The 20,713-nt window shown below is 44.1% G+C and overlaps 1 protein-coding gene and 1 long non-coding RNA gene across 8 annotated transcripts in view; both read left to right on the top strand.

Moving 5' to 3' along the window:
- The window catches only part of LOC309388215, a 175,014-nt gene extending 158,853 nt beyond the window's left edge, over positions 1 to 16,161 (top strand). Inside the window, exon 2 of the long non-coding RNA XR_014174735.1 lies at positions 13,267 to 16,161. This is a non-coding gene — a long non-coding RNA (uncharacterized lncRNA). The remainder of the gene's footprint in view (positions 1 to 13,266) is intronic.
- Positions 1 to 16,161, top strand: part of CUEDC1 (CUE domain containing 1) — a 108,242-nt gene extending 92,081 nt beyond the window's left edge. For all 7 annotated transcript variants that reach the window (XM_081945347.1, XM_081945348.1, XM_081945342.1 and 4 more), the window contains 4 exons: positions 646 to 739; positions 3,285 to 3,343; positions 6,111 to 6,176; positions 9,460 to 16,161. In XM_081945347.1, the coding sequence (XP_081801473.1) occupies positions 646 to 739; positions 3,285 to 3,343; positions 6,111 to 6,175 (218 nt within the window). In that variant the 3' untranslated portion in view covers position 6,176; positions 9,460 to 16,161. The remainder of the gene's footprint in view (positions 1 to 645; positions 740 to 3,284; positions 3,344 to 6,110; positions 6,177 to 9,459) is intronic.
- Positions 16,162 to 20,713: the final 4,552 nt, after the last annotated feature.

The following is a 20,713-nucleotide window of genomic DNA, read 5'->3' as shown; positions in this document are numbered from 1 at the left end:
ATATAATAATAAAAGCACCTTGTCTCAGGGATCAGATGCGCCAAAGCAGGGAGCAGCAATAAGACATTAGAAGATACAACAATCTTCCTTGCATTCCCCAAATACCTTGTTATCATCAGTTCAGAGCATCCATGGGTAGATTTGTGTGCACGAGTGTCAAAATTGGGAAGATGATGGATGGAATGTCACACACTCATTCAAAAGGGGCAAGGTTTGAATTACATCTGCTGCGTCCCTGATTTTGACACCTAGGTGGATGTAGCTACATCAGACTTTGTCCCAAGTCGATTCTGGAGTAAGAATTAACTGCCAGTTCCTTCTCCTTTAGGAAAAGAGGAAGTAATCTTGTCATTTAACCTTAACCCTGCATGGGAAAGACAGGCAGAGATCCGGTCCTATGGGTAGGGTAACTTCTGCCTTTTCCACAGACTCCCCTCTATTTTTCTTCAGTTAAGACTAAATGTAGCACAGCTGCAAAATTCAGCATCTTGAAGGAGCTGTAGTTTTTTATCTTCATCAAGTGACTAGTCCTTATGCCTCTCACTTTGGCAGCATGATGCCCATACCTGAGTATAAGAATGATTTGGAGATACTGCTCTTCCTCCCCGCCCCGGCCACTAAAAGAGCCACCATTTTTCTTTTCAGCAACACGCAAGAAGTTGTTTGAACTTGCCAGAGCTTTCTCAGAAAAGACCAAAATGAGGAAGTCAAAAAGAAAACAGCTTTTGAAGCACCAAGTGTATCCTTTCCTGGTTTTATGAAGTGAACTCCTCCGGTTGGTCTCCCAAACTGGTTATCTTGAGGGTCTCCCCTGCTGTTCTCTCTTGGACATCAGTCATCAGTCCAGGCCTTGGTGGAGTGTAAAGAGACTGTAATCCGAATGTAAAGAGAGGTTTATTCCAATGATGAAATTCAATTTTTTTTACCACCGATTCTGTGGGCATGGCTTGGTGGGCATGGCAGGGGAAGGATACTGCAAAGTCCCCAGTCCCTCCCCACTCTGGGGCCAGCCAGAGGTGTCATTTGCTGGTTCTCCGAACTACTCAAAATTTTCGCTACCAGTTCTCCAGAACCTGCTGAATTTCACCGCTGGTTTATTCTCGTGAGGACTTCCACACGTGTTTCCTTTGTCATCCTGGCCATTGCTGAGCATTCTGGGAAATGAAATCCATAAATTGTAGGAATAGGAATAAAATTCTTTATTGGCCAAGTGTTGTTGGACACAAAAGGAATTTGTCTTTGGTGCATATGCTCTCAGTGTACATAAAGAAAAATAAAATACGTTCATCAAGAATCATAAGATCACATAGGTTACTAATAAGCAATCAAATCGTACTAGGAAACTAAATAAAACAGTCTGAATCATAAAGATGCAAGCAACAAGGTTATAGTTATGTGGGAGGAGATAGGTAATAGGAAGGATAAGAAGAAGAATAGTAATACAGTCTTAGTAAGTAGTTTGACAGTGTTGTGGGAATTATTTGTTTAGCAGAGTGATGGCATTTGGGGAAAAAACTGTCCTTGTGTCTAGTTGTTCTGGTGTGCAGTGTCCTATACCATCATTTTAAGGGTGGGAGTTGAAACAATTTATGTCCCGGATGTGAGGGGTCTGTAGATATTTTCACAGCCCTCTTTTTGACTCGTGCAGTATACAGGTCCTCAAGGGAAGGAAGGTTGATAGTAATTGTTTTTTCTGCAGTTCTAATTATCCCTCGAAGTCCGTGTCTGTCTTGTTGGGTTGCGGAGCCAAACCAGACAGTTATGGAGGAGCAGATGACAGACTCTATAATTCCTCTGTAGGAATTATGAACAGGAATTTGAATGCAGGATTCTTTGCCTTTCCCCGTTGTAACTTCCTACACCCATCAGTTGGCTACCGATTGTGTTCTGGTGGTATTCATCAGTTTGGCTAATTTTTTTGGCTCTCTTCTTGATCCAAATGGGACCAGGGATTAAAACTACTATTTACCAAAAAAATAAGACAGGGTCTTATTTTCATTGACACCCCCACCCCGGAAATAAGCGCTTGGCCTTATTTTCAGGGAGGTCTTATTATTTTTGAGATGCAGGAGGTGGCGAGTGTGGTAATGGCTGCTGTTGTGTTGCAATATTTTCGGGGAGAGTTTATTTTCGGGGCAGGGCTTATTTTAGCACATGCGCTTGGACTTATTAACCGGGAGGTCTTATTTTCGGGAAAACAGGGGAAGGACCTCCCTTTCTTGCTTAGTAACCACAGAAGTAGAACAATTAGATTTAGCTTTGTTCCACATGGCATCAACGTTGTTAATTCTCAAGACACACACACACACACACACCCTCCCGCTATGTATTCAAAATGGATTGTGATTAATATAGGTTTTTGGTATCATTTTTGAACAATTTGATATTTTGCGGGAGTTGCTGTTGTTATAGTATTATTATTAGTACAATACAATAGCAGAGTGGGAAGGGACCTTGGAGATCTTCTAGTCCAACCCCCTGCCTAGGCAGGAAACCCTATACTGTTTCAGACAAATGGCTGTCCAACATCTTCTTAAAGACTTCCAGTGTTGGGGCATTCACAACTTCTGGAGGCAAGCCGTTCCACTGATTAATTGTTCTAACTGTCAGGAAATTTCTCCTAGGTTGCTTCTCTCCTTGATTAGTTTCCACCCATTGCTTCTTGTTCTACCCTCAGGTGCCATGGAGAATAGTTTGACTCCCTCTTCTTTGTGGCAACCCCTGAGATATTGGAAGATTGCTATCATGTCTCCCCTAGTCCTTCTTTCCATTAAACTAGCCATGCCCAGTTCCTGCAACCGTTCTTCATATGTTTTAGCCTCCAGTCCCCTAATCCTCTTTGTTGCTCTTCTCTGCACTTTTTCTAACTGTCAGGAAATTTCTCCTCAGTTCTAAGTTGCTTCTCTCCTTCATTAGTTTCCACCCATTGCTTCTTATCCTGCCCTCAGGTGCCTTGGAGAATAGTTTGACTCCCTCTTCTCGTTGGGTATTCTCATTGGGACGATGGCAGGATTCGGAAGGGTGGCATTCCTTCTTTCAAGAGCTGTTCATAGGAATTTCATTTTAATGAGTGTTGTACTGCCTGACAATAAAGATGATCTGATCTTGTTACCTTATCACCCACCTTGAGTGTGGACCTCCAGGAAGTGGTGTGGAGGCCAGTCTCAAACCCCAGGCAGGTTCAGATGACCTTTTCCCGCTGTTTTTAAGCAGCGTTGCTCTCATTGGTCGGGATTTCCATCTGATGTATGGTTTGGATTATGTTCTCCTTAACACCAATCCAGGATGGGGACGGCAGCATCCACAGCAAACCTTCTTGATGACGTTGAAGGACATTCATGTGGTAAGATCCAAATCTTGATAGGCACATTAGGGAGTGCATATTCGGCTTAGCATATTCGGCTTAGCTCCCTAATTGCACCCTGAGTTTTGGGACCCTGGAATTATATTATGAGCCGTGGTGGCGCAGTGGTTAGGATGCAGCACTCCAGGCTACTTCTGCTGCCGGCTGCCGGCAATTTGGCAGTTCAAATCCCTCCAGGCTCAAGGTTGACTCAGCCTTCCATCCTTCTGAGGTTGTTAAGTGAATCTGGCTTCCCCATTGATTGTGCTTGTCAAAAGATCGCAAACGGTGAACGCATGATCTTGGGACACAGCAATGGTCCATAGGTATGCGCCAGATTGTTGGGGGCAATGTGCTGACTATAAAACTGCTTAAAGAAGGTTGTAAAGCACTGTAAAGCAGTGTATAAGTCTAATTGCTATTGCTATATTTTCCATTTTGCTGTGCGCCTATAAAATATAAGTCCCTGCTCCAGGGGGAATGTGTATACAGGTAGTCCTCGACGTACGACCACAATTGAGGCCAGAATTTATATTGCCAAGTGAATAATTTGTTAAGTGAGTTTTGCCTCGTTTTATGACTTTTCCTGTAATATTTGCTAAGTGAATCACTGCAGTTATATTAGTAACACGGTTGTTAAGTGAATCTGGCTTCCCTATTGACTTTGCTGGTCAGAAGGTCCCAAAAAGTGATCACATGACCCCGGGACACTATGACCAGGAGTGGGTTTCAGCCGGTTTGCACCGGTTCAGGTGAAACGGATGCTAATTTTGCATCTGATTCACCGAACCGGTTGTTGCAAGGATTGGCTGGCCCCGCCCACCCTGCCCCTCCCCCTCCCCTCCCAGGAGTCTCTACGTAGCCCATTCATCATGCCAGGTAAGTACAGGGCTCGCACAGAGGCTCTGGGAGGGCAAAAAACGGGCCTGCCGGAAGTTCCAGATGTCTGGAAACAGGCTCATTTCCGGCCTCCGGAGGGTCTCTGGTGCCCAGGGGAGGCCGTTTTTGTCCTCCCGGAGGCTCAAAGAAAACCTCCACAGCCTGGGGAGGGTGAATCCACCCCCCCACACACACCATGAGGAGGCCAAGTAGGCCACGCCCACCCAGCAACCGGGGCAGAGAACCAGTTGCTAAAATATTTCAGTCCCACCCCTGACTGCGACCATCATAAATATGAGCCAGTTGCTAAATTCTAGAATTTTAATCAAGTGACCATTTGGATGCTGCGACAGTCTTTAAGTGTGAAAAATAGTCATACGTCACTTTATTCAGTGCTGTTGTTAACTTCGAACGATCACTAAACAAATGGTTGAGGATTACCTGTATTGTAGAAATGGATACATCTACAGTGATTGTCTATGGCAGGGGTGTCCAAAGTTGGCCACTTTAAGACTTGTGGACTTCAACTCCCAGAATTCCCCAGCCAGAGTTGAAGTCCACAAGTCTTAAAGTGGCCAACTTTGGACACCCCTAGTCTATGGATATTCTCAGTCATACTGGTCATGGTTGTCGCAAAGGTGCTTTTGTAAAGAGGCAGCTGGACTTTCCTGTTTTTTCTTTGAAGACATTTCGCTTCTCCTCCAAGAAGTTTCTTCAGCTCTGACTGGAATCCTTCCATTCCCCACCATCCAGCTGAAGAAGCTTCTTGGATGAGAAGCAAAGCTTCTTCAAAGAAAGACCAGAAAGTCCAGTTGCCTCTTGAAAAAAAACACCTTTTGGGACATCTAGGGTGATGTATGGCTGCCAGCTGTAATCAAGGACATTGGTAGTAATGATGTTGGGAGCTAATTTTTTTAATTGGAGGAAGATGAAAAACCTTGATGTGGAATCTGTGGTAGATAGGAAAGTTGCTAGAATTAGCAATACGGTAGCATTTAGACTTACCATATTGTTTGGATGCATCTTATGCACCAAATGTAGCCCTGCCCACCCGCTTGCCCCCACCCTTTGGCCTCTGCCTCCCAGCAATTTGCCTCCTTGCAGCAAACAGCGAACAGCCTGTTTTAGCTTCAGCACAGCCTGATTGGCACAAGCAGCTGATTGTCGGGCCTCCCGATGATCAGCTGTTTCAGGCTGCAGGGATTGCCATTGCCTACTGCCGTCTCTGTGAGCCCCATTTTCTGCCCATTCTGTTTGCCATCGCCCAGAATGGGCAGAAAATGGGGTGCGTGGAGGCCAAAAATGGGGCATGCGGAGGCTTTAAACGGAATTCGGAGGTCAAAAATGGGGCGCACGGAGATGGCAATAGGCTACGGCAATCCCTGCAGCCTGAAACAGCTAATCATCGACAATCAGCTGCTTGTGATAATCAGGCTGTGCTGAAATTGAAAGGGGCTGTTGGCTGCAAGAAGGCAAATTGCTGAGAGGCAGAGGCAGATTTTGTTTTCTTGTTTTCCACCCCAAAAGCTAGGTGCGTATTATACTTTGGAGCATCTTATACTCTGAAAAATATGGTATCTACCACTACACAATGCTTTCTAAGCAGTTTGCAGAGTCAGCAAATTATCCCCCAATAATCTGGGTCCTTATTTTACCAACCTCGGAAAGAATCAACCTTGAGCCTGTCAGGATTGAACTCCTGGCTGCAGGCAGAGTATGCCTGCAATACTGCATTCTAACCACTGTGCCACCAGTGTTGGCCGCAAGAACAGCCTGTCGCTGACACTGCTTTTTCCTGCCTTTGAACTGACACTAACTCTAGTCTAGTTGAAAAGTTGGGCCGTTGCAGATCTGCAGGCTTCAACCATCTCCTGCCTCTGTGTTTCAGATGAGGACTGCCAAATAAGAAGAAAATTACCTGCAGCAGAAGAGCCATCAAAAGAAGTACAATAAGGTATGCTCACTTTTGTTCCAACTATCACAAATTCACTTGCTAGGTACTCTGAACAGAAATATTCAAGGTTATTGCTGTTTACAAAGACTAAACAGCATTCAAAAATATCCTTATCTTTAATAATATACTAGTTGATGCCCCAGCATTGCCCGGGTATTTATAGACGTCGAAGTGTTTGTCTGACAGCCCGTTCTTCCCCCTACTCCCATGCCCATCATCCCTGCCCTCTCCCTTCCCCGTCCCATGCACTCCTCTTTCCCGCCTTGGCACCTTGCCCCAAATCCATCAGGCACTTTACCATTGGTCCACTGAAGGGCGAACGTCATGGCTGGCTTTTCTGAGGAAGCTGCAAAGGAACTGACACCACAAACAATTGGTGCTCTAGGACACCATGCTCGCTCTCCTTAACAGGGCAGGCGTTCCAGAGTTATTCTGGAACACACACAGACACAGACACAGACACACACCAGGGATGTCTTGCCCTCCCCCCAGTATTTGTTTCCAGAGGGTAAGTCATCTGCGTACCGTTTGGTTGAAATTGCTTGAGGTGCTCCAGAGTTAAGCTGGAACACCCATACATATATAAAATTATGCTGGAACATACATACAGCCTTTTATATAGATATATAATATAATAATAGATTCTTTTAATTTAAAATTAAAACAGGACAGCTATAATTAATAGAAATAGGTTGAGTTGCTAGCTAGTTAGTGGGAATGGAGAAGACTTTGAAAATGATGATCTTAAGCAAGCTTTGCCGTGAATTTACATTTATACAATCTTTGGTTGTATAATCAGAGGGTAGAATCAAAATCACGCGACGTATTAGTACCACTTTATATATCCTTAGTAAGGCCATACTTGGAATTACTGCCTCCAGTTTCGGTCACCACATTACAAAAAAGATGTTGGGACTCTGGAAAAAGTGCAAAGAAGAGCAACTAAGATAATTAAAGGCCCGGAGTCTAAAACATAGGAAGAACAGGTTGCAGGATTTGTGTTTGGCTAGTCCAGAGAAAAAAAAGGACTAGGGGAGACCTAATAACAGTTTCCCAGTGTTTGAGGGGCTGCCACAACTTAATTTTCAAAGCACCAGAGGGCAGGACAGGAAACAATGGATGGAAACTAATCGAGAGAAGCAACCTGGAATCAAGGAGAAACCTCCTAACCATGGGTGGGTTCCGGCAGCTACTATTGCCGGTTCGTTTGTGGTCGTGCACTTGTTGTACACTGCACGTGCATGCACAATACTATAAAAACAAGATGGCGTGCCTATGGTGCTGCCGGGAGAACCGGTTCAGGGACGGGCAGGCCCAGGTCACTGCCGGTTCCAGCGACCCAGGCTACCAAACCACTACCGGTTTAGCTGCACTGGTCCGAACCAGTAGGAACCCACCATTGCTCTTAACAGTGAGGACGATTAGCCAGTAGAATGGTTTGCCCTCAGAAGTTGTGGGTGCTCCATTGCTGAAAGTTTTTAAGAAGAGACTAGACAGTCACTTCTCTAAAATGGTGTAGTGGGGTTTCCTGCTTGACAGGAGATTGGATAGAACAGTGATGGCGAACCTTTTTTGGCTCCTATGCCAAAAGCGGGGGGAGCACGGGGGTTGTGCGCCATGTGCCACACCCATAAAGCTATGTGCGCAACCCACCCACCCGCTTTTGTCACTGTTTGTGCCCTCTCCAGGCTCCAGAGGCTTTTTAGGAACCTGGGGAAGGTGAAAACAGCCTCCCCTGTCCCCCTCGGACGCCCTCCGGAGGCCTCAGGAGCTTCCCTGAAGCCTCCGGAGGGCGAAAAACAGACCTACAGGGAACCCAGAAGTTCGGGAATGGTGACTTCCGGTTTGTCCGTAGGGCTGATTTTCGACCTCCAGAGCCTTCAGGAGGCTTCTCTGAGGGCTCCAGAGGGCAAAAAACAAACCTACAGACAAACCGGAAGTTCAGAAATGGTGACTTTCAGTTTGTAGTACGGCCGATTTTTGACTTCCGGAGCTTTCAGGGGCCTTCAGGAGGCTTCCCTGAAGGGGATTTTGCAGGGCAAAATCCAGCCCTACGAGCAAACCGGAAGTGACTTCCAGTTTGTCCGTAGGACTGTTTTTTGCCCTCCGGAGCCTTCAGGAAAGCCTCCTGAAGCCTCCGGAGGGCAAAAAACGGTCCTACGAGCAAACCGGAAGCCATTCTTGAACTTCCGGTTTGCCCATAGGGCCGGTTTTTCGTGCTCCAGAGGCTTCAGCTGGCCAGTGTGCGTATGCTCTATTCTGATTAATTGGCCTCTAGTTTTTTCTGGTCTTACACTACCTGTCTAGAACCAGTCCATGTTGCTGCTCATTGTGAAGATATGAGGAACTGTGCTACTTTTTGAAAATGTTGTTATGCCCATGTTAGAAGAGGCAAGATCAAAAAGCAGTCATGATAACAACAAGAGGAAGTGGAACCTCTAACCTCTGTCCCGAAGAACTTTTTAAACCATACATTTGCTCAGTTCCAACTACTACGGTAGATGATAGCAACTCCCTGGTCTGATCTTCAAAAGATATGCAGAGGTGTAACTGGCTAATCCTTGAGTGGGAGAAATCCACGAGGAAATCCAAGAATGGGCTTTTTAAAAAAGCAACTAAATAGGAACCAGTGTCAAATCATGTTGTATTGTTACCAAGAAAACCGCTTGAAGGTACTCGAAGGAGATTTTATCATCCTCCAGTTCCTCTTCTCAAGAGCTAAGAAGGATAAAGGCACATATGTGCTAGTCATTCTTGACTCTAGGGGGCGGTGCTCATCTCTGTTTCAAAGTCAAAGAGCCAGCACTATTCAAAGACGTCTCCGTGGTCATGTGGCTGGCATGACTAAATACAGAAGGCGCATGGAACGCTGTTACCTTCTCACCAAAGGTGGTCTCTATTTTTCTACTTGCATTTTTACGTGCTTTTGAACTGCTAGGTTGGCAGAAGCTGGGGCAAGGAACGGGAGCTCACCCCATTACACCGCACTAGGGATTCGAACCGCTGAACTGCCGACCTTTCCGATCAACAAGCTCAGTGTTTAATTCTGCTAGTCCTCAATAACAGTTTGTTTAATGATTGTTTGAAGCTACTAAAAAAATGAATTATGTCTGTTTTTCACAATTGCAATTCACAAAAGGTTGCAAAATGGGACCAAAAAAAATGCCTCGCTTAGCTGCAGAAATTTTGGGCTCAATTGCCATTGTAAGTCGAGGATTACCTGCATTGTAAAGCATTCAAGCTTTTGTTAATATTCCCATATTTCTCTCTTTTTCTTTTCTAGATCCAGAATTGGCAATGGGGGGGGGGGGAGCCAAATAAGATGAGAAACCATGATGGTTAAAAGGGAAGATAGTTTTTATGCTGGTGACTCTATTCTGGAACGATCCAAGGTCAACATACTGTATGAAGGCACGTTTTGATTTTTTTTAATCCAGTGACTTAAAGAATTTGGGTCTTACTCGTCTATCTTTTTTCAACTCTGAGGAATCCAGCTCCCTACCACCAACAAAAAATAGGAGGGAGAGAGAAAAAAACTGACAACTGACCTAATCTTTTATACACCAATCTTTAAAGCTGGATAATGATAATCTATTATTTCAAATGTGGTTCGGATGTATGAAAGAAAAACCACACCGTTGTTTCAAAGTGGTTGCTGTCTGCTGTTTTCAAACCATGACTTTTGAACGAATTGATACGCGTGTCCTTTCATCCAGAGAGAGGATGGGCCCTCCAGATTTTGCTGTATTGTGGATGATGATTTTTACTCTAATTATATAATTATTGCTGCTAATAGAAAAGAAACCTGAATCATGCTCTTTGAGTGTGATAGTCAGGATAATATAATTTTTCCCCCCCTCCACGAAAAAATTGTTCCTGCAGATCCCTTCCACAATCAGAAGCCGTTCGTGATAGATATCTCCCCTTATTCAGAGGTCTCTGTGGGAGTGGGGGTGCAAAAAAGTCAAGACGGCACCTGCAAACGAGATAAAAACTCCACTTTTTTTCGAAATATTTTCTTTAATCAAGTTTTACAAAACCCAGTCAATCTTCTAATAAAGAGCAGAAGAAAGAAAGAAAAAGAAAAGGAAAGAAAGAGTTCTGATTCCTTTGTATTCCTTTTCAGCAAATATAAATACAGTTATAAAATTACTGCATGATTTAAAAAAGACCCGCATTTTTTTTATTATTCATTTTTCCCCCTAATCATGATTACCACAAATCATAACTGCCTTTTTTTCTGTTGCGTGCAAAAAGTCATATGAGAGTTTCCAGTTGATCATAAATGTAGATATTTGTTTTTTCCCCAAACCGAAGAGGTTAATGTAACCATCTCCGCAAGTTCTATCATTTTCACCAATCATTCGTCTGTTGTAGGCACCATAGTGCTAAGCTTTTCCATTTTTCAGCATAGAATAATCTTTCTATAGTTGTCATAAAGAAAACAAAGTTCTGAGATTTTTTTCCTAGTTGTTTTTGTCCATTAGCCCAAAAGAAAAGCCTCTGGTTTCAGCTATACTTCAAGATCTTCTAAATTAATGCATGTATTTCTATCCAATATGTTTTGGCTTTTTTACAAGTCCATCAAACATGATAAAAAGCCCCTTCATGCCATTTATGTTTCCAGCGAAGATTCAAAGTACCTTTATACATTCCAGACAGTTTCTCTGATGACAAATACCGGTGATACATCATTTCATAAAAATTCTCTTTAAGGTTAGAGCACGCAATGTAAATTTGAGTCCTTTCAACCACATGTTTTCCTGTTTCTACATTATAGCCAATCTCCTAGCCTAATTTATTATACATTCTTTCAGTTCTTCGATCTCATATTTCAGCAAAAGTTTATAAGTTTGGCAATAACATATTCGTCGCTGGTATATATATATTATTTTAATTCAAATTCAGTCTGTCTTTGTTCAAAATCGTAAAATCGTTTATCCACTTTAAACCTTTCTGTTAATTGTAGATAAGGAAACCATTGGGAAGCATATCCTTCTCTTATTAAATCTCCTGATTTCATTTTACAATCCCCGTAAGAAAATTCTAGTACATCTTGGAAGGTTAACCATTTTATCTTTATTCAGCATTTTTTATTTACAAAATGCTTCTGGGTGCTGACGAGCTCCAACTTTTTTTACATGTAAAAGAAGTTGGAGTCTGATCTCATGTTGGTGGATGCCATGTTGACTTTTTTGACCTCCCGGGGCATTTCTGCTGTCATTGTTCCTGTTGTCTTTCAACCCAAACCTGGATCCCATTTTGCTTCCGTGCAACCTCTCTGATAACTTTGTAATCCTTGCATTGCTGGGAAAAGAGAACCAGGTTGAAAAATAAGAATGGTGTGAAAACTTAACATTCTATATATTGTCCTTTCCCCATTTCTGTGAATTCAGTGTCTCTTATAGTTCTTATGGCCTTAGTCTTGTCCTGCCCTTGCTGAGATGGTGTAGAACAGGGGTGTCAAACTCGCGGCCCGCAGGCTGGATGCATCATGCGCTGGCCACGCACACTCCTGGTTTAGCGAAGGGGGAAAAAGTTGCAAGATGTCCCTGTCACGTGACAACAATGTGTCGTTGCGAGTTTGACACCCATAGTTTAGCAACTTCATTGGGAGAAGGACAGACTACACTAGTCCTTGTTTAACGACCATAATTGAGACTAGCAAATAGGTGCCCACCTATGTTTCTGATATAAGGGAATACCTTTTTTTTAAAGTGACAATTTCTCTCTAGACTTTTTTTTATAACTACATAGATAAAAGCATAAGGCCTGCAAAATGTAGGCAGCTTCTTAATTGATCGCAACTGAAAGATGGCGTTAATACTAATGGTCGGACCTGTATCTGAAGCCTTGAAAACGGTCACCAATTTCTGGGCTCGTGCATTTATGCTAAGCCAGTATCTCTCAAACTCAACAACTTGGTACGTGGACTTCAACTCCCAGAATCCCCAGAATTCTGGGAGGAAGTCCACCGATCTTAATATGAGCCAGGGTGGCGCAGTGGTTAGAGTGCAGTACTGCAGGCAACCTGCTGGCTGCCTGAAATTTGGCAATTCAAATCACACCAGGCTCAAGGTTGACTCAGCCTTCCCTCCTTCCAAGGTGGGTAAAATGAGGACCCAAATTGTTGGGGGCAACAGGCCGATTCTGTAAACCGCTGAGAGAGGGCTGTAAAGCGGTATATAAGTCTAAGTGCTATTGCTAGTAAAGGTTGCAGAGGTTCAGAAATATTGTGCTCCTCTTTAGTTTATGGCGATTCTCAACTCATCCAGATCATGGTTGTCCCAAAGGTTCTTTTTTCAAGAGGCAACTGGACTTTCTGGTTTTTCTTTGAAGATGTTTCGCTTCTCCTCCAAGAAGCTTCTTCAGCTCTGACTGGATGGTGGGGAATGGAAGGATGAAGAAGCTTCTTGGAGGAGAAGCGAAACGTCTTCAAAGAAAAACCAGAAAGTCTAGTTGCCTCTTGGGGAAAAAAAAACACCTCTGCGTTGCTCACTTTTAGCTGCCTAACCTTGCTGTAATTCAGGGGTGTCCTAACTTGAGAACTTTAAGACTTGTGGACTTCAACTCCCAGAATTCCCCAGCCAGCATAGCTGGCTGGGGAATTCTGGGAGTTGAAGTCCACAAGTCTTAAAGTTCTCAAGTTTGGACACTCCTGCTGTAATTGAATAAACTGAATAAACCAGGACGTATAACACGAAGTAATTGGATTCATGCAAGTTACTGAGTGAAAACTAGTCAAGCATCTGCTGGGTAAATCATGCCATGAGCATATTTTAGGACAGAATTGGTAATACCTGGGGGGGATTTGAAAGCTGCTTTGCTGTTTACATCCCTAGCGACGACAGGCAATGGTAGCAAAGCTGCCTGTTTCCAAATGTTAGTCTGTTTTGATCATGTGTCTAATGCAGAGGTTTGAATATGAGCGAAAGGATTATGTATACCGTATATGTTCAGTCATTAGGGCAGGGGTGTCCAAACTTGGAAACTTAAAGACTTGTGGACTTCAACTTCCAGAATTCCCCAGCCAGCATGGCTGGCTGGGGAATTCTGGGAGTTGAAGTCCACAAGTCTTAAAGTTCCCAAGTTTGGACACCCCTGCATTAGGGGTATATCTCTGCTGAAGTAAAATCCAATAACAAGGAGAATCCTGTTGTTATAAAAGGAAAAAAAAACGTGTGCCAATGCAGATCCAGGTAGTCCTCGATTTACGACCACAACTGGGACCAGAATTTCTGTTGCTGAGCAAAGCGGTGGTGAAGTGAGTTGCGACTCATTTTACAACCTCTTTTGCCACAGTTGTTAAGCCAAGCTTTTTAGAAACCAGCTGGGAAATTCGCAAAAGGGGATCGCATGACCCCAGGATGCTGCCAAGCATCTGAATTTCGATCATGTGACCGGGGGGGAGAAATGCTGTGCAGTCGTAAGTGTGAGGATTGGTGGTAAGTCGACTTTTTCCCCGCTGCCGTTGTAACTTTGAACAGTTGCTAAACAAATGGTTGTAAGTCAAGGATTACCTGTGCTTTTCAGGACTTCCCTGCCCAGGTTCCCTGGCATTTAAAAAAAAAATCGGTTCGTGTATAGTTGGGGCCTCTGCTATAGCTGGACCTCTCCCAGGGGCTTGGGAGAACCTTTAGCTAAGATTCTGTGCAGTTCAGAGAACCCCAAATCCCACTCCTAGCTGTCCCCGCCGACCCTTCCCCTCCCAGGACTCCCCGCGCGGCCCATTTTGGATGCAGGCAAGTTCAGGGTGTGTGTAGAGGCTTGGGGAGGGCGAAAAACGTGCCTACTGGAAGTTTGAGAAGGTCTGGGAGGTTTCCAGGGCTTCCGGAGCCTGGGGTGGCTGTTTACGCCCTCCCAGAGCCTCGGGGAAAACCTCCCGAGTCCAGGGAGGGTAAAAGCACCCCCCACACTTGCCATAGCCACGCCCACCTATCAACCGGGCAGAGAACCCCTAACTAAAATGTTTGAAGCCACCCCTGCCTTTATACCCCTCTCTGTTACTAATGCAGCTGACTAAACCAAAAGGCCCAGCAATAGATGCGAAATGTTGTAAAATTTTTATTCAAGCTTTTTGTGATTGTTGTTTTTTTTACTCGGGGAGAACGGGATGTAAGGAAACGAGCTGGCAAATTTCTTGATCCTGTTTAGGATGACTTTCTGTAAGCTTCACTGGTGTTTTAGAGATGCAAGATTTAGCTCTGCTACCCGTATATGATGAGGTTTAATTAGAAGCCAGTCCTTGCCTCCCAGTTTGGGAGAGAATCGGACAGTGCATATAGTTCTCTTTTTGGCGTATTACTGGGATTCCACACACACACACACACACACACACACACACACACACACACACGGCCCAATAAGAGGCTTATAAAAATCAGGCCAAGCCTATATATATCCATGTTGCTCTAAAAGACTTGGAGAGTTTTCTGAGGCTTAAGCCAGGCTAGTGCTGGAAAATCCTGAATGATTCTTTTTATTCTTTCCAAGCCAGGATTTTTATTATTATTATTATTATTATTGAAAAGCATCAGTGCATCTTGGGAAAAGGGGATTTTCTTTTTTACTCTTGGGTTCCAATCCTAGCTTCCAAGCTATTATGAAGATTGGAGAAAAACAACTTTGCTTGCAAAATAAATTGTGAACAGGAAAGGCAACTGAGCACTCTACCTGGGCAGGTTGATTATTAATGCCATAATACCAATCCAGGTTCCTAGTTTAGGATACTTAGTCTTTGCCCCTCAGAGTAAGCTAGCTGTTTGGCCAGAGTTGGAAAGAAAAAAAATCCATAAAATTCGAAAGCTCTTGTGTTCACATCACCTCTCTCCACTGTTCCTTAACTGAAAATACTGGCTAATTTCCCACTTTTATTGCTTTTCCTGGATGTGCTAACATTGTCAGAGTGTAAAAACCATTAAAGAGATATCTGCCTTTATACACTGTTAATCAATTTGGCCATTGCTTGCGTGATAGGCCATCCACCCAACTTCCACCTGTAATTAGCTTTCTTGCTTTTACAACAGGCATGTTAATCCATGCTCCTAGTACTTTCTCCCCTATCGAGCATAATTTGAGCTGCTCATCCCCAGGGAATAACGCTGAGCTGTCTGATGTTGCTTTAACAACATTCTCTCTGGCTTCCTCACACACCTCCCCCATCTTCTTCCCTCTCACAGGTGGGAGGCGGATGGATGGGCCTATCAGGCAAGCAATGGCCAAATTGATTAATAGTGTATAAAGGCAGATATCTCTTTAATGGATTTTACACTTTGACGATGTTAGCAGTGGCTAACAAAAGCTAAGTGAGCAATATATTTTAAAGTTCTGGAGATCGCAATGTCTGTTTCTTCTTTTATAACTACACCTGGAACTCGTATTTTAGGATAATTCGCAATAAACTGTATATATAGTTTACAAGCAGTACAAAACTGCTTATACTGCTGTTGAGTTGCGTAAAAGCAAAGTTTGGACACCTTTTGTAAAAAAAAAGGGGGGGGATTATTGTCGCCGTGTACAGATTCTCAGTAAGTTTTACGCCAGGAGTTCTTCTTTAATTTTGGAAGTGGTCTGGAAAAGAACAGTTTGGCTCTGAGCCTTTGGCAATTCCTGTTAATGACATCCAGGGAATAATTTTGTTAGGATGGTACAGTAAATGCTTTTTGTTCAGTTTCTCATATTCTCTCCACTCCCCTCTGCTCCCGTAAATGTGTTTTCAGGGCTACAAAGACCAGCTCCCAAAAGTTTAGGGTTCCCCCCACCCTCTATCAAACAATGTACAATCCATGACAGTAATGTTTGTATTGCTTTCTCTCTTCAGAAAAAAAGAGACAACCGAAAAGGGGAGGGGAGAATAAAACACATGAGAGTCGTTTGTGATGTTTGTGAATGTGGGTCTTTTAGAATTTATTTCCATACATACTTTTTTCTTAAAAAGATGTTTAATATTAATTCGTATAATAAACTCATGTTGTACTCTCTTAAACCTTCCGCTTTGCGGGGCTCTGCTGTCATTTGTGGGCTACCTGGCAGTGAATTGAATGCCAGTAAAGCTTATTGATCAAAAGCCAACACAGTTCTAGGCTGCATAAACAGAGGGATAGAATCAAGATCACGTGAAGTGTTAATACCACTTTATAATGCCTTGGTAAGGCCACACTTGGAATACTGCATTCAGTTCTGGTCGCCACGATGTAAAAAAGATGTGGAGACTCTAGAAAGAGTGCAGAGAAGAGCAACAAAGAGGATTAGGGGACTGGAGGCTAAAACATATGAAGAACGGTTGCAGGAACTGGGTATGTCTAGTTGAATGAAAAGAAGGATGAGGGGAGACATGATAGCAGTGTTCCAATATCTCAGGGGTTGCCACAAAGAAGAGGGAGTCAAGCTATTCTCCAAAGCACCTGAGGGTAGAACAAGAAGCAATGGGTGGAAACTAATCAAGGAGAGAAGCAACTTGGAACTAAAGAGAAATATCCTGACAGAACAATTAATCAGTGGAGCAACTTGCCCCCAGAAGTTGTGAACGCTCCAACACTGGAAGTTTTTAAGAAGATGTTGGATAACCATTTGTCTGAAGTGGTGTAGGGTTTCCTGCCTATGCAGGGGGTAGGCCTAGAAGACCTCCAAGGTATCCTCCAACTCTGTTATTCTGTTTAGTCATTACAATTCCCAATGTTCCATTAGCGGAAGGGCTTAATGGGAATTATGAAGTTTATAGATCATCATATTTTTGGCAGCCCCAGTGTGGAGAAGGCTGCTCTCAAGCAACAGCAGACTTCATTATCTTCTGTGATATATTTAATTTAACCTACTTTCTACTAATACATTGACTCTCCGCAAAATGACCTGATTCACATAGCATGCAATATTATGGGTTGCTTAAATGCTATTTTCTTTTAATAAATCAGGTTTGCCTGGGTTTGCATAATAAGTTACACCATTGGTGGGTTTCAATTTATTTTACTACTGGTTCGCTGCAGGGATGCTGAGACAACGGGAACTCCAACGATGGTTGTACGTACCACTCATTTAGGGCTGCCACAAGTTTGGTTGCTAAATAAGTAGTCGTGAAGTAAGCACTGTCCATATTTATTACCAAATCTATGGCAGCAGCCTACAACCCCAATTCAATCACTGCAACCATCAATTTAAAACCATAAAAACCAGGAAAAACCTCACAATAAAACCATCTACAACCTGATTAGAAGATAAAGTGTCCTTTAAAATGGGAAACTAATTAATTGAAAGGTTTCTTCTGAAAGCAACGAAGGTGAAGATTGCAAAACAGGTGTGACCACAGAGAAGGCCCTCACCTATTTTAATTTGGCTTACTATCTGGATGGAGAAGCAGTTTGGTGTAGTGGGTTCAAGGCACCAGACTAGAAACTGGGAGTTCTGTCCCCCTCGGTACATTGGTGGGTTGCAGGGGGTACGCCCCAGTATGGGTGTCCCGGAGCCTGCCCGGAGCATCGGATACCGTTCCAGTACGGTGCTCTGGAGGGCCCACCTGCCTGAGCTCTTTACTGGTCTTTTAAGTGTTTTAAGTCTTCAAGTGCACGGCACGTACAGCGCCTGCGCTCTACTCCGCTGAGCAGTTGGAGCATTGCGGAGGCTCGAGGCGGTAAGATGTATGTGCGCGCATCCATGTGGGTGCTGCCGGGCCCGTTCCAACCGGAACGAAACAGAATCCGGAACCCACCACTGCCTCAGTCACAAAAATGTTGGAACTTGGGCCAGTCTCACTTTCTTGGCTCCAGAAAGAAGGCAAGGGCAAGCTTTTCTTCTGAAAATCTTGCCAAGAATACTACCCCCCCAAAAAAAACACCACTTACACATACTTCCCTGAAAAGCACCCAGAAAACATTCTAACTAAAATGGATCCTCCTACAGTGAACCAGAGCCCAAAGCAAGTAGTTTCTTTTTAAAGCAAGCATTTTGTATTTGGCTCAGAAAGGAGTGAGAAGCAAATTCAGAGCAGATGTCACACTGTCTAGTAGGTTAATGAAAAGAAGGACCAGGGGAGACATGATAACAACCTTCCAATATCTCAGAGGTTGCCACAAAGAAGAGGGAGTCAAACTATTCTCCAAAGCACCTGAGTGTAGAACAAGAAGCAATGGGTGGAAACTAATCAAGGAGAGAAGCAACCTAGAACTGAGAAGAAATTTCCTGACAGTGAGAACAATCAATCAGTGGAACAGAAGTTGCCTTCAGAAGTTGTGAATGCCCCAACACTGGAAGTCTTTAAGAAGATGTTGGATAGCCATTTGTCCGCGTGCGTGCACGCCTCCTGCTGGCCAGCTGGTCTTCGGGTCTCTGCCATGCAGGCGCAGGGGCAGAGCGCATGTGAGGGCTGCGCGCATGCACAGGGGTGGGGTGCATGCAGGGGGCCATGAGTCTATGCGTGGCGGCGGGACGAATGCACGGGGACTGTGCGTGCATTGCATTGGGGAGGTTCCGGAGGTGCATGCGCTTTGGGCACTCAGTCCGGAAAAGGTTAGCCATCACTGGTATAGGATTTCCTGCCTAAGCTGGGGGTTGGACTAGAAGACCTCCAAGGTCCCTTCCAACTCTGTTATTCTATTCTATTGTATTTACCGTGTTTCCCCAAAAATAAGACAGAGTCTTATATGCTTTAACCCCCGCCAAATAAGCACTTGGCCTTATTTTCGGGGAGGTCTTATTATTTTTGAGATGCAAGAGGCGGTGAGCATGGACACCTCGTGGCTGCTGCTGTGTTGCAATATTTTCAGGGAGGGCTTATTTTCAGGGGAGGGCTTATTTTAGCACATGCGCTCAAATGCCCAATTTGGCTTATTATCCGGGGAGGTCTTATTTTCAGGGAAACAGGGTAGCAGAGAACCAACCTAAGAATTAAAGAGAAATTTCCTGATAGAACAATTAATCAGTGGAATGGTTTATCTTCAGACATTGTGGATCCTCCATCACTGAAGGTTTTTAAGAAGAAACTGGGCAGTCCTTTTTCTGGATTAGGGTGTCCTGCGCAAGCAGGGTGTTGAAGTTGAACACTTCCAAAGTCCCTTCCAACTCTGTTATTTTGATAGCAAATATTTTTGAACTGGAAAATGAAACAGGCAGGCATGCTACTGTCCATCCCTGCTTTAGATTCATTCGAACCACAGGAAACACTTGATCCAAAAGGACTCTTCCAAAAGTCCCTTCTGAAGGACAGCAAATGTGTTTGTTTGTTGTAGTAACCTTGGTGCTGCATGGGGGGGAAGAGACAAAGACCGTAGGAAGATACGTTATGCCAGCTGCCATCTGGTGGCATATTTGAGAAGGAAAAAAAAAACCCACATGCCAAGGCTAACCAATAATCGAGGCTCAGGATAAGCTGGCTGTGGCATCTCATCCTCTCCCGTGGTAAAGTACTTGGGATGAAGATTGTGTAAAAGCTGAGGAAGGAATGGAAGAGAGATAACTGGCTTGTTTCAAAAATGCAATTTAGCCTCAGGTGGGGAGAAATCTAGGAAGAAACGGTTCAAAGCATTTAGAACAGTGGCTCTCAACCTTCCCAGTGCCGCGACCCTTTAATACAGTTCCTCATGTTGCGATGACCCCCAACCATCAAATTGGTGTCTCGGTTCCTAAGACCATCAAAAATGTGTGTTTTCCGATGGTTTTAGGCGACCCCTGTGAAAGGATTGTTCGACCCCCAAAGGGGTCCCGACCCACAGGTTGAGAACCACTGATTTAGAACCACTTAGAATAACAGAGTTGGAAGGGACCTTGGAGGTCTTTTAGTCCAACCCTCTGCTTAAGCAGAAAACCTATATCACTTCAGACAAGTGGATATCCAAAATCTTAAAGACTTCCAGTGTTGGGGCATTCACAATTTCTGGAGGCAACTTCTGTTCCACTGATTAATTGTTCTAACAGTCAGGAAATTTATCCTCAGTTCTAAGTTGCTTCTTTCCTTGATTAGTTTCCACCCATTGCTTCTTGTTCTACCCTCAGGTGCCTTGGAGAATAGTTTGACTCCCTCTTCTTTGTGGCAGCCCCTGAGATATTGGAAGACTGCTATCATGTCTCCCCTAGTCCTTCTTTCTATTTAACTAGACATACCCAGTTCCTGCAACCGTTCTTCATATGTTTTAGCCTCCAGTCCCCTAATCATCTTTGTTGCTCTTCTCTGCACTCTTTCTAGAGCAGGGGTGTCAAACTCATGGCCCGCGGATTGGATGTGTCACCTTCTAGCCCCTCCCCTCCCATTTTAGCAAAGGGGGGGAAAGTCTCAATATGTCATGTGACACCACACGTTTAACACCCTTTTCTAGAGTCTCATTATTTAGAGCAGTGATGGTTAACCTTTTTTGGATCGTGTGCCAAAAACGGGGGGAATGCAGGGACGTAGTGCGTGGGCGTGCCACACCCATAATGCTATGCGAGCGACCCCAGTATGCATGCACGGATGACCCTCCCCTGAAAACGCATGTATGCCCAATCAGCAACCAACTCACTCCCGCTTTTGGCACGCTTTTTTCATCCTCCCCAGGCTCCAGAAGCTTTCTAGG

This window comes from Natrix helvetica (assembly GCF_964273705.1).
Source record: "Natrix helvetica genome assembly, chromosome: 2".
Lineage (NCBI taxonomy): Eukaryota > Metazoa > Chordata > Lepidosauria > Squamata > Natricidae > Natrix > Natrix helvetica.
The sequence above is the reverse complement of the archived record's forward strand: the minus strand, read 5'-3'. Positions and strand labels throughout refer to the sequence as shown.